Raw genomic sequence first — 13,319 nt, 5'->3', positions numbered from 1 at the left:
GCATTGTAGGTACGCCCCACGGCTACTGCTAGTTGTGTTGTTAGGATTAGGGGTCTGAAATCCGCTAAGTTACCAACCTTTCTGGTTTCCTGATGGCCTAGCCTATTCCTGCCATCCTCCTCGGTGACCTATTCATAACAGGTAGCTCTGTGAGATGAGATCTGTAAGTGTTTGTAATGATTCATAACTCAGCTCTGCTGTATTTCTATATAGTAACTGCAGAGATCAGTAAGGAGAGGAGGTTGTGTTCTTTTGTCTCCTGCATGATGCTACCTGCTTATGATTGGTCAGCCTCTTGCAGGGGAAGAAATACACGCCCCCAGAGACAAATCTCTGATAATATCCAGTTGAACTATAACATCAATTTTTACTTGAACTTTACAAGCTAATATCTCTGCAAGTGAGTAGAGCAATTAACAAATTAAAAACTACGTTTTATTCAGCTATTCCAGGAGGTGGCCAGTGTAACATGCTCAAACTGATGAATGTTCCTCTTTAAACCATGCATGCACTTTAGACTGTCCATGAATGTGACTTCTCTTATGATATCACATATATTTGGGAAAGACCTGAGCAGGGAAAAAAAACACATGCTTGACGTATGACACGTCTGCGCACACCCCTTGAAGAGCAGACCAAGCCTCTTACGACCTGTATTGGGAATGTTGATCTGAGAGGAAATTATTAATAAAGTATATTAAAACTATACATTGGGATACGGAGCAATTTAAAAAAATGACACCTTAGTCTTGGACAAGTCATTTAACATTTCATTTACTTTAATATTTTAAAATTTAAGTAATTGCTACTTTAAAATGTTTGTTTGTATTTAATGTTCAGATAATCCCGCAGTATGGGCTGGATTAATGGCTGCTTGTCAAGTGGAAAATGCTGCTTTCTACATTACTAAGAAATCTTTCAAAGGCACTGAGTGTGGCGTAATGTTTGAAGCATCTGTGAAATCTAAAAGTAAGTACCCACTCTTACAGGTGGACATATGGGGAATCAGACTAGATGGAGGATTGTGGACCTTACATCTTGCAGCTTCCATGGCTAGTTTTCAAGGTTAGAAAATACACAGCACAGGACTGACTTCTGCTGTAGTTCTAATAGCACTGTCATTTTATTCTGTGTAGCTATGGTATATAAGTAAAGAATCACACAATGGCTTTATGCTATCTAAAATATGTTTCATCTTAGCTCAGTTATATTTATATATGAACCTTTCATCATTGGCATCTGTCTCATGTGATTTCCAATCTGACCACCAGTCCAGTACAGTTTTCCTTGTGTAAACAAGAAAATGAGTCTCCAACACCCAGTGCCCTACATAATGGTGTCACCATTCATTGCAGCTTTCAGACAGCCCTCTCCCCATCTACCTCTGCCCTCCTTTTTCCAAATTTCTGCCTTCTAAGTGACAGCAGTGATGTAGAAGTCCATATAGTGAATGCTGTTTGCAGAATGTCCATTGTATTGCTATATGATGCAGCTGCAGACTGTCTCCTGCATCCTGCTTGTAAGTGCTGTCAGGGAGAAACCTATTACAAGCAGGAGACAAGAGAGAGGCTCAGATATATCACATAGTGTGAATTAGGGGGCAGCAGTCCTCTGCTACTGATCTATCACTCAAGGTCTATGAATAAAGCTAGTGTGATGGGACCACAATGTGGAAATCCACAGGTATCATGGGAAATGTAATCTGCATTATGGGAACAATATTAAGGGGGAAGAGCAAGGATGATGGACAACCCAGAAATAAAATACAAAGTAACACAGCAATAGACAGGACTTTCTGATTGTCCAACCACTGTTCCAACCCCCACAATATTGAGAACACGACGCTACCTCTCCATTTATTGGCTATGCGACTGCTGGAGATACCACACTCAGCTTTTTCTGGCAGTCCCACAGAGAACGAGTGGCGCACTGGCATGCTTTGATCACTCCACACAAAGAAGGTTCCGACTATCAAAGTATAAAATTATTAAACCCATAAGCTAAACGTCGATTCATTAAGGTGTTTACGCCAGAATTGGGAAATAAAACTTTTTAAAAAGTCGCCTTATTTCCCACAAAAAATGCAATAAAACGCAATAAAAATGTTTTATGGGTCACAAAATGTAAACTATGGCAACCACAGTTTACTATGCAAAATGCAATCTCTAATTATAACCCCATGAATGGAAAAATTATGAAGTTATGGGTTTCTTATAATGGTGACACAAACCTTTGTCATCACCTTCATTGCACGGACCCGAAGGGTCATCTTCCCAGCTCATTATTACCGCAGAATGAACACCGTGGAATCTAAACTGAAAAACGGCCGTTTTTTTAGGTCTGTATATTGTAAAATGAACGCTGTCATTCAAAATTAGATCTCGTCCCTCAAGAAAATAAGTCCTCATGGCTATATGGACAGAAAAATAAAAAGTTCTGGCTCTTATCTTTTGCCATTGCAGGTATTGCAATATCTAATAAATTAGCAGTTTTGGATCGGCTGTCGCTGGTGTCCGTCATGTGGAAAATCTGATCCTCCGACATTAAATAGCACAGATGTAAATGTATTGTAAACCTTGTCATTGCAGATATTCTAAAAGTCTGTACCAGAAAAATAGAGCACTGACAGCAATAAGGATGTATTAACCCTTAGTGACTGGTTGTGCGCGGAGTTGGGATGTATCCTACTCATGTTATAGAGCTAGCACCCGGCAGTAACTTCTGACAGCATTCAGCACCCCGTGCGACGTAATTGGAGGGCGCCAATCGATTGCCGTGACACTTAGAGACCTACTGAAGACTCCAGAGTGAAAAGCAGGGAAGGGAGCTCTACTAACGGACATATAAAATTATATTTCAATGAGCAGGGGTCCTGCACAATGCACAAAAAAGAATATACGGAATGTAGACGAAAAAGAACTGTGCATAACAGGCGCGCACCCAAAATACTAGAGCAATTCTATTTATATATAGATGTGCAAAAATGTATTAGTAAACAAGGAAAAAAACACAATAAAAACATTTTAAAATACAAAATACATCACAAGAGTCCCATAATTCTATCAAGTGCCATAATGCAATAATATATGCAGAGAATGTACACAATAAAGTATTATCCTTAAAATATAGATCATAGACACATACCGTATATACTCGTGTATAAGCCGTCCCCCCTAATTTTGCCACAAAAAAACTGGCAAAACTTATTGACTCACGTATAAGCCTAGGGTGGAAAATGCAGCAGCTACTGGTAAATTTCAAAAATAAAAATAGATACAAATAAAAGTAAAATAAATTGAGACATCAGTAGGTTACAGTGCCTTGCGAAAGTATTCGGCCCCCTGGAACTTTCCAACCTTTTCCCACATATCATGCTTAAAACATAAAGATACCAGATGTAAATTTTTGGAGAAGAATCAACAACAAGTGGAACACAATTGTGAAGTTGAACGAAATTTATTGGTTATTTTAAATTTTTGTGGAAATTCAAAAACTGAAAAGTGGGGCGTACAATATTATTCGGCCCCTTTAAGGTAATACTTTGTTGCGCCACCTATTGCTGTGATTACAGCTGCAAGTCGCTTGGGGTATGTCTCTATCAGTTTTGACATCGAGAGACTAAAATTCTTGCCCATTCTTCCTTGGCAAACAGCTCGAGCTCAGTGAGGTTTGATGGAGATCGTTTGTGAACAGCAGTTTTCAGCTCTTTACACAGATTCTCGATTAGATTCATGTCTGGACTTTGACTTGGCCATTCTAACACCTGGATACGTTTATTTGTGAACCATTCCATTGTAGATTTTGCTTTATGTTTGTGATCATTGTCTTGTTGGAAGACAATTCTCCATCCCAGTCTCAGGTCTTTTGCAGACTCCAACAGGTTTTCTTCAAGAATGGTCCTGTATTTGGCTCCATCCATCTTCCCATCAATTTTAACCATCTTTCCTGTCCCTGCTGAAGAAAAGCAGGCCCAAACCATGATGCTGCCACCACCATGTTCGACAGTGGGGATGGTGTGTTCAGGGTGATGAGAGCTGTGTTGCCTTTACGCCTAACATATCGTTTTGCATTGTTGCCAAAGAGTTCGATTTTGGTTTCATTTGACCAGCACCACCTTCCACATGTTTGGTGTGTCTCCCAGGTGGCTTGTCGCAAACTTTAAACAACACTTTTTAAGGATATCTTTGAGAAAAGGCTTTCTTCTTGCCACTCTTCCATAAAGGCCAGATTTGTGCAGTGTACGACTGATTGTTGTCCTATGGACAGACTGTTCCACCTCTGCTGTAGATCTTTGCAGTTCATCCAGAGTGATCATGGGCCTCTTCATCTCTGCATCAGTCTTCTCCTTGTTTGAGATAAAAGTTTAGAGGGACGACCGGGTCTTGGTAGATTTGAAGTGGTATGATACTCCTTCCATTTCAATATGATCGCTTGCACAGTGCTCCTTGGAATGTTTTTAAAGTCATTTTGTATCCAAATCCGGCTTTAAACTTCTCCACAACAGTATCACGAACCTGACAGTTGTGTTCCTTGGTCGTCATGATGCTCTCTGTGCATCAAACAGAACCCTGAGACTATCACAGAGCAGGTGCATTTATACGGAGCCTTGATTACACACAGGTGGATTATATTTATCATCATTAGTCATTTATGACAACATTGGATCATTAGATTCAAAGAAGGAATTTTTATGGATTAAGCGTGCGCTGCCAGACCATCACTCCTCACAAGTTGTGTGCTTTATACATTTAATTCCCAACGCGTTTCAAAGTTAAAAACTTCTTCCTCAGGGGATGACGTATCATTCAGAGATCCAAAATGAACTTCTGGAGTGAGTTTGCTGCACTGAAAATAAAGGGGCCGAATAATATTGCACGCCCCACTTTTCAGCATTTGAATTTCTGCAAAAATTTAAAACAACCAATAAATTTCGTTCAACTTCACAATTGTGTCCCACTTGTTGATTTTTCACCAAAAATTTACATTTGGTATCTTTGTTTGAAGCATGAAATGTGGGAAAAGGTTGAAAAGTTCCAGGGGGCCAAATACTTTCGCAAGGCACTGTAAATGTTTTTGAATATCCATATTAAATCAGGAGCCCCATATAATGCTCTATACAGTTCATGATGGGCTTATTAAGATACTCTATACAAAATACACCCCATATAATGCTCCATAAAGGTTAATAATGGCCCCATAAGATGCTCCATAGAATAATGTGCCCCATATGCTGCTCCGTAAAGGTTATGGCCCCATATGCTGCCCCAGAAGATGCTCCATAGAATATGCCCCATATGCTGCTCCATAGATTATGCCCCCATAAGATGCTCCATAGATTATGCCCCATACGTTGCTCCATAAAATGCTCCATAGATTATGCCCCCATAAGATGCTCCATAGATTATGCCCCCATAAGATGCTCCATAGATTATGCCCCCATAAAATGCTCCATAGATTATGGCCCATATTCATGAGTTTAATGAGCAGTACCACGTGACCGCTGAAGGAAGGAAAGGAGACTGTTGGAAAAGCGGGGGGGGCTGCAGAGATAATAATAATAATAATAATAATTTTATTTTTATATAGCGCTAACATATTCCGCAGCGCTTTACAGTTTGCACACATTTTCATCACTGTCCCCGGTGGGGCTCACAATCTATATTCCCTATCAGTATGTCTTTGGAGTGTGGGAGGAAACCGGAGTACCCGGAGGAAACCCACGCAAACACGGGGAGAACATACAAACTCCTTCCAGAGATGCGTCAGGGGGGGTCAGTATGATCTCTGGCACCCCTGCTCCCCCTCCCCCGCCAACCCCCAGGTATATGACTCGTGTATAAGCCGAGAGGGGGACTTTCAGCCCCAAAAAATGGGCTGAAAACCTCGGCTTATACATGAGTATATATGGTAAGTTGTATAAATACAATCCCAAACTGGGCATCCCCAGGAAGTTTAAAGAGGTAATATAATCCCGATGTGAGGTCACAATAAACCCAAAAGGTGCTGTGAGCAATTGTGGATAGATATCCCTCAAGAGAGAAAAATAGCTCACTAAGATTGCAAGGTATAACAAGGAGCTATAATGCGAGCTCATACAGAGAAAAAAAAATAGCACCAATGGAAAACAGGAGGGGAAACTCAAATAACAATCAAGTCACCAACTAGAGATGGTCCATGAAGACGTCTGGATTGTAAAGGGCATAAGTCCCGGCACACAAGTGATGTGGGAAACCCCACGCGTATTGCTGCTGAAGCGCAGCTTCGTCAGGGTCTGAGACTCCAGTGACTGTCATGGTGATGATTATGATGAATATCGATTAGCTGAAATTGTCTATTGACTCTATGAACATATTCTGAAGTTAATGTAAAACATTGAAATCTAATCATAAAGGAAGCTGTTAAAACAGACTGGATGTAGTTTCTACCATTTATTACAGTTTGGATTTTTAGCATTGGATAGGAACAACAGCTTCTGGTTCCTTCAGGGGACAAATTAAAAATGGAAAAAAAACATTGAAACATTTTTTTTTTTAAATTCTAAAGTTTAAATCGCCAACCTTTACTCCAAAAGTAAATAGTGACATGAAAAAATAAAAAATACATTTGGTATAGCAATGTTGCATAATTTCCCAAACTAATATAATATTTATCCCACTAGGTGAATGGTCAAATAAAAAAAAAAATGTAAAAGCCAGAATTTTTATTTTCTGGTCGCTGAAATTCCCCCACCAAAATGCAATTAACAATGTATAAAATCATAGTGATTGTGTCTGCTGAATTAGAAAGTTTGAGCAAACGCCTTTCTAATGTTTTTAACTGTAATATTTCATGACTGTCTCTTTACATACAATCGGAAGTTTGTGAAAGAAGTGAATTTTGTGCATCACCATTCATTTCCACACACTTGTATGTATATTTTCCGAATGTACAGGTGAAGGTAAACAACTCCCTACTGGCTATGCCCAGGCCCTGGAGAGCTGGTCAACATGTCAAGCCATCTCCTCACTGAAGGATCAGGATAAGCTGTGTGAGGCCGAGGCACTCTGCACCAAGGTAAAAGTGTTTAATTACATAGATGTGTGTCAGCGGGATCTTTGCTGGATCTGTTAGCAGAGTGTTCTGATCTATGTAAGGGCATCCCAGTATCTGAGCAAGTCTGCTCTCCTATTAGCCAAAATGGCAAAAAATATTGTGTCATTTGGCTACTAGAATCCGTCAGAGAATACACCAGATGCATAGAACACGATTGCAGTGACCTGAGTTCTGTGATTGACAGATGGCTTCTATGCATCTGTTTACACAGTGGCTGGTCAATGTCAGGAGGGCAGGGACAAGCGGAGGAGCTCTCCCCATGAGAAACTAAGGGACTGATTCATCAAACAATTTGCCCAAAAAACCTGACGTTAAAAAAAAAAATGCTGTATATGTTGCAAAAATTTGCACATGTCCTAGTTGCTCAAAAATGTTGCGCCTTTTGCATTTTACTTTATGCAAAGTTGGCAGGGCTTATCAGAGAGAGCCTGCAACAAATTCATAATAATTGCCTCCACATAAGTGTCATAAATTACGACCCAAATGTACTCCAGTCTATGAGTGTGGTATATTTCTGACACTGGCACATAACAGTTGAAGGATGCATCGAGAGAGGGTCACGTCTCTTAATGAATTTGGCACATTTTACTCCACCGCAGCCTTCATCAAAACTTCTGCACTGGCGTAAAATCTATGGCCCCGATTCATCATTATCCTTGCGCTTTTTTTCTAGAGTAAAAAAGATTCTTATAGTGACTTTTAGGTTTGTGCTTTATTGTTGTTGAGCTATACACATGTAGTTTTCCTTATCCAACTGTTTTGTCTTAATTCGTCACTTGCACACTTTCAAATTGTTCTCAAGTACCCGACTGGAGTACAAAATGTGTCTAATTTTATTTTTGCACAAGTGAAGACTAAAGTACGACATTTTAAAAGATTATGTGAATTTTTGCAAGAAAAGGTAAAAGATGATTAAAAAAAACATCACTGATTTTGTCCAAAATTCATCAACTTACATTTAGGACTTTGAAAAATTTACTGTAAAAAAAAAAAAAGCAACAACTAACACAAGTCAAGAAAGAAAAGTCACTTAAAGGGATACGTAGGTCTCAATATATAATTTTTGTTTTTTATTTTAAAGGGAACCTGTTAGCTGCCCTAATCCGCCACCATGTCTATTCTTCCCTCTAGTTCTGCAGACCTGCTCCTTGTCTTGAAAGCATGCCACCTGTGCGCGATTGACATGATTTGGAAGAGCGACGTCACCATTAGCTCTTTGCAAATATCGATTATACATGCAATGTTCTGCCTCACTGACAATGTGCTGTGGGTGTACGATCCCATGCTTTATTGGCACACTTCACTTGCCTAGAGAGGCAGCACATAAAAAGGATACTCGTCACTTCTGAAAATTGGGTGGCATATTTTCATATTTTATAGTTTATTGTTATTCAATCCAAAAGTGAGGCGCAGTTTTTATTAGTGACCTATCACAATACCTATGAGAAGAAAGCAAGGCACTTCTGGAGATATAGTGGTGCACTGTGACGGACACACTGCTTGTGTCCAGGGAATGAACACTACGGGAAGTGAGTGGGGAGACAGCAGTAACAAATAGAAGTGTGCAGCCGCTGCTGACAGTACGCTGCAATAAAACAGGACCTGAGACACGTGACCACCGGGAGAGTGGCTGGGCAAGGAGCTAACCGCCGGGCAAGGAACTAACCGCCGTGCAAGGGAGATTGATAGTGAGAGCGAGAGCTGACGGAGCTGGGAGAACGGGAGAGAGAGAGAGATCGGACAAGCTGAGTACAAAAGCCAGAGGGTAGCGCAGTATCCGAGGGCACAGACTGAAGAATGGTTAAACACAAGCCGAAATTAGAAAACCAAGACAGGAACGCAGTAACCAGGGGCACAGACAAGGAGAGTAGTCAGAGGGCAAGCCAGAGATCAGAACCAGAGAATAGAATAGGTACAGAATCAGAGCGCAGGCACTAAACGAGGGACAAGCCGGATGATACACGGGAACAAATGGTATACACAAGTATAGCAAGGTCAGCTGCTCAGCCGAGGACAGAACTATCACTGACAAAAACCCAACAGAAGGGTGGGTTAATATAGCCCTCCCCAGACCAAAGGAAGGCCAGCAAAGTTAACTCCATAGAGCCTAGGATGGGAAAAGGAATTCCCATCCAGAGCCATGACATGCACAAGTAGGATAACCAAATCCATCAACTGTAATGTAGAGACACTTGGCACTCGTGTGGTGTATTCAAAGGGAATGTACCATATTAAACGTAGTAAATCCAGAAAAATAAGAAACTCCTACACGAGTGCCAAGTGTCTCTGTATTATATCACAATGCCCAGGCTCCAGAGGATACTATGCAGCTTACCGCTCAACGCATGACACGCAATTCGTTTTGTCTGACGAAGGTCTAGTATTGATGGCAAAAGCATTACAAAAATGTGTCTAACTTCATAAAGGAGTGCCATGTTACTTACCTATTGATACGGAGGGATAGGGGGGCAGAATGACTGGAATGCTTGAGATTTACATGGAGCCAGCGGTGACGTCGCTCCTTCCAATCATCTTACTCATACACAGAAGGGCGCTCTTTCAATATGTGAGGCAGGACTAGCCTAGGGAAATCAATATCCCACCGAACTAGTCCCGAGTTATTTACATAATGCAAGGGCAGAATCAAGCTTTACTTTACAAGTATAGAGAGATTGCAAAGAAAGGGGGCTGTGAGAATGCTGAAGTTTCATGGCATAGAGATATAGTAGCTGTTTACCTTATATACTCGCGTATTAGCCGAGGCACCTAATTTTGCCACGAAAACTGGGTAAGCTTATTGACTCGAGTGTAAGCCGGTTATGCATTGGCATTGTACCCTCATCCCTGTCCTGGTATGCATGGCTCCCCTGTCCCTGTCCTTGTATGCATGGCTCTTCCATTGTTGTCCTGTTATGCATGGCTCCCCCATCGCTGTCCTGGTATGCGTGGCTCTCCTGTCCTTGTATGCATGGCTCCTTATCCCCTATTATACATGGCTCCCCTGTCCTTGTATGTTTGGCTCCCCCATCGCTGTCCTTGCATGCATGGCTCCCCCATCGCTGTCCTTGTATGCATGGCACCTTATCCCCTATCCTTGTATGCATGACTCCCCCATCGCTTTCCTGGTATGCATGGCTCCCCAGTCCCTGTCCTTGTAGGCATGGCACCTTATCGCCTATCCTTGTATGCATGGCACCCCTGTCACTGCCCTTGTATGCATGACTTCCCCATCGCTGTCCTTGTATGCATGGCTCCTTATCCCCTATCCTTGTATGCATGGCTCCCTCCTCCCGTCCTACATCCTACTCACCTTCCTGCGTGCCCACGAAGCATCTCATTCCAGCGCCAGAAGCTCTTCCTGCTGAGCAACATTTGGCCCCGCTCATTAAGGTAATGCATATGCACTCCACGCCTATGGGAGTGGAGAGGCGTGAATATTCATTACCTTAATGAGCCACTTGATCGCTTGGCCGGAAATGCTGCTGGCGCCGGAACCAACAAGATGCAGCGTGGGCACACGGGAAGGTGAGTAGGGATGGATGTCTTCTGGAAGCTGGCGGCTGCAGCTGTCACTGTGCACGCTATAAGAGAAATGAATATTCATTTCTCTTTAGCAGTGGGCACAGTTACAGCCACCGGCTCCTGCCTCCTGTGACCCGCTGCTCCCCCTCCACCACCGGCCCCCTGGGACAGTTGAGTCGTGTATAAGCCAAGGGGGGGGCGTTTTCATTACAAAAAATGTGCTCAAAAACTCAGCTTATACACAAGTATATATGGTAGGTGAGCCATGAAGTCTGAGAGGTTCCCTTGAAAATAAAACCTCAAATTATGAATTGGGGCCTATGTGTTCTGATCTATTAGCAAAGTGGGACAATAGTTTTGCACTGATTTGACTAATAGGAGAGTGAACCTTTCCTCCATACTACGGTGCCATTACAAATCTATCTATATGTAGTATTCGCTACCTGTTAGTGTGAATCTATTATTTGTGTTCTTGTGTGTAATATATTATTAATATCTCCAATTAAAACGGTTGACTGGATAAAAAACATAATAGACCCATGAAAAGTGATCAAACTGAAAAAAAGGAAAGCAAAAAAAATAAATCTATTGCTGACTTGGTAAGTTCGTTGTTTCTTAGGTGCTCATGCTGGTCGTTTTTTTACTCCAGCAGTGGTGACATACTGCGTATGCTTATGCGATTGCTGCAGCCAATGACCCGCCCCAGCCATCATATGCGCATGCTGGCATTCCTGCTGAAATCAGTGATTGACCGCACCAGTCACATGTGCATGGATAGTAAGTCACAACTGCAATATAAACCCGTACAAAGATCCCCTTATTGTTCAAGGAGGTCATAAATCACTCTACAAACCGCAAGGAGAGATAATTATAATAGTGTAATAATAAAATAAATGTTATTAACATTTAAAATAAGAGAGCCATGCCTGGAGTAAGAGGGCCATGTCAAATTGTGACCAAACATGTATAAGGTGCATAAAGGCACAAATAATAAGTAGTGCTCACCAGTACCCGTGCTGAATAAAAATATACATATATTTTTACATTTCGCGATTTTAAAATGAAAATGTTCTTTTACTTCAGGGATTGCAAACCTGTCCTGACCAAGCATCCTTATTTCTGCTGTTAAGACAAGTTCAGTTGAAGCAGCTGCTGCAGTCCCAGACTTCAGTACCTGAACCTGTTCTGGAGGAGCTGAAGAAGACAGTGATGTCTAATCCAAATTCACTCTCAGCCTGGCATGTAAGTCTCATGAAATTCATCTCCGCGCCCAGCAGATGGCTGCCACGATACATTTTTTTTTTCTGTGCAGTTTTTAGATACGCCTTTAGGTGTTCCATGTCCTGTGCAGTGCTCAGCATAAATGAGAACACCCCTTAAAAGTAAGATTTTAATCAATATCTTTCTCAGCACAAGAGCAATTTCCAAAATGTTGACAAGGCTGAGTTTCATAGAACATTTTTTTAACCCATAACATGAAAGTAAGTTTAATAACATAAGATTCATTACAAAATCTTCAGTTTTACTCAAATTAGTTGATGCAAAAATGCTTCACACCTGTCTAATGAATAATTAGAGTTTCTTGTTGTTGAATTCTTGTTTAATTAAACTTTAGCTTTGCTCCTTAATAATAATAATAATAATAATAGTAATAGTATTATATAGTGCCAACATATTCCTCAGCGCTTTACAATTAAGCGGAGATATGTACAAGCAATAAAGACATCACACATAGTTCAACTGTTACAGGAGGAGTGAGGGTCCTGCTCGCAAGCTTGCAATCTATAAGAAAATACGGGGGACACAATAGGTGGAAAGTGCTTGTCATGTATGGTCCAGCTTTCATTATAGTAAATGGGGCATTTGAAATAATCCTGTGTGAGCCAGTTATCAGCTGTTATCTTTGTAGGTACAGTCACCAAGTGCTATTGGGTGCGTGTGGAATTTAGAAACAGAGGAGTAGGAGAGACCAGATAACGAGAAAAATTTAGAAAGTGGGAATGGGAGAGTTGGGTTAGTGAATTGAAGTGATAAGACTGACAAAAGAGATGTGTTTTTAAAACACACTTAAAAATGTGGGGGTTAGTTATTAGTCGGATTGTCCGGGATAGTGCATTCCAGAAAACTGGTGCAGCACAAGAAAAATCTTGGCGATGGAATTGGTACATTTGAATTATGGAGCGGGTAGCGCAATATACTTTCATTAGAGTGTACTCATTTTTGCAGCATGGCCCTGAATTGATTTGTTAGGGAAATGTAATTTCTCCTTCGTCTCATTGGGGGGACACAGGTACTGTGGGGTGTATGCTACTGCCATCTGGAGGCTGACACTAGGCAATACAACACAAGGTTAGCTCCTCCCCTGCCGCATACACCCTCGCCCTGATTGCGGGCGGAAACCAGTTTTTTGCTTAGTGTCTTTGGAGGCACACGTCTGGTCTTTTTTCTCCAGACTTTTTTTTGTTCCAAGAAGATTAGACAGGGGCAGCGGATCCTATTGAAACCATCAACGGGCGAGCACGTGTCAAGTATCGTCTCCACATATCCTTTCCCGCACAGTGGGACAAATCTGGGCAGGTTCCCAGAATTTTTTATTTTAGTTTGTTTTTTTCTTTTCTTTATTTTTTCTAAGAAGATGAGACAGGGGCAACGGATCCTATTGAAAGGGTCTGATTTCCCCAAACCATCAACGGGCGAGCATGTGT

At 41.4% G+C, this 13,319-nt stretch overlaps 1 protein-coding gene across 4 annotated transcripts in view; it reads left to right on the top strand.

The window, feature by feature from the left end:
• SKIC3 (SKI3 subunit of superkiller complex) overlaps window positions 1-13,319 on the top strand; it is a 262,730-nt gene that overhangs the window by 197,455 nt on the left and 51,956 nt on the right. For all 4 annotated transcript variants that reach the window (XM_073590811.1, XM_073590899.1, XM_073590727.1 and 1 more), the window contains 3 exons: window positions 841-969; window positions 6,932-7,053; window positions 11,698-11,856. In XM_073590811.1, coding sequence (XP_073446912.1) covers window positions 841-969; window positions 6,932-7,053; window positions 11,698-11,856 — 410 coding nt within the window. The remainder of the gene's footprint in view (window positions 1-840; window positions 970-6,931; window positions 7,054-11,697; window positions 11,857-13,319) is intronic.

Source organism: Dendrobates tinctorius, unplaced genomic scaffold (genome assembly GCF_039654945.1).
Source record: "Dendrobates tinctorius isolate UK_male_01 unplaced genomic scaffold, ASM3965494v1 ptg000003l, whole genome shotgun sequence".
In the NCBI taxonomy this organism is placed as follows: Eukaryota; Metazoa; Chordata; class Amphibia; order Anura; family Dendrobatidae; genus Dendrobates; species Dendrobates tinctorius.
The sequence above is the reverse complement of the archived record's forward strand: the minus strand, read 5'-3'. Positions and strand labels throughout refer to the sequence as shown.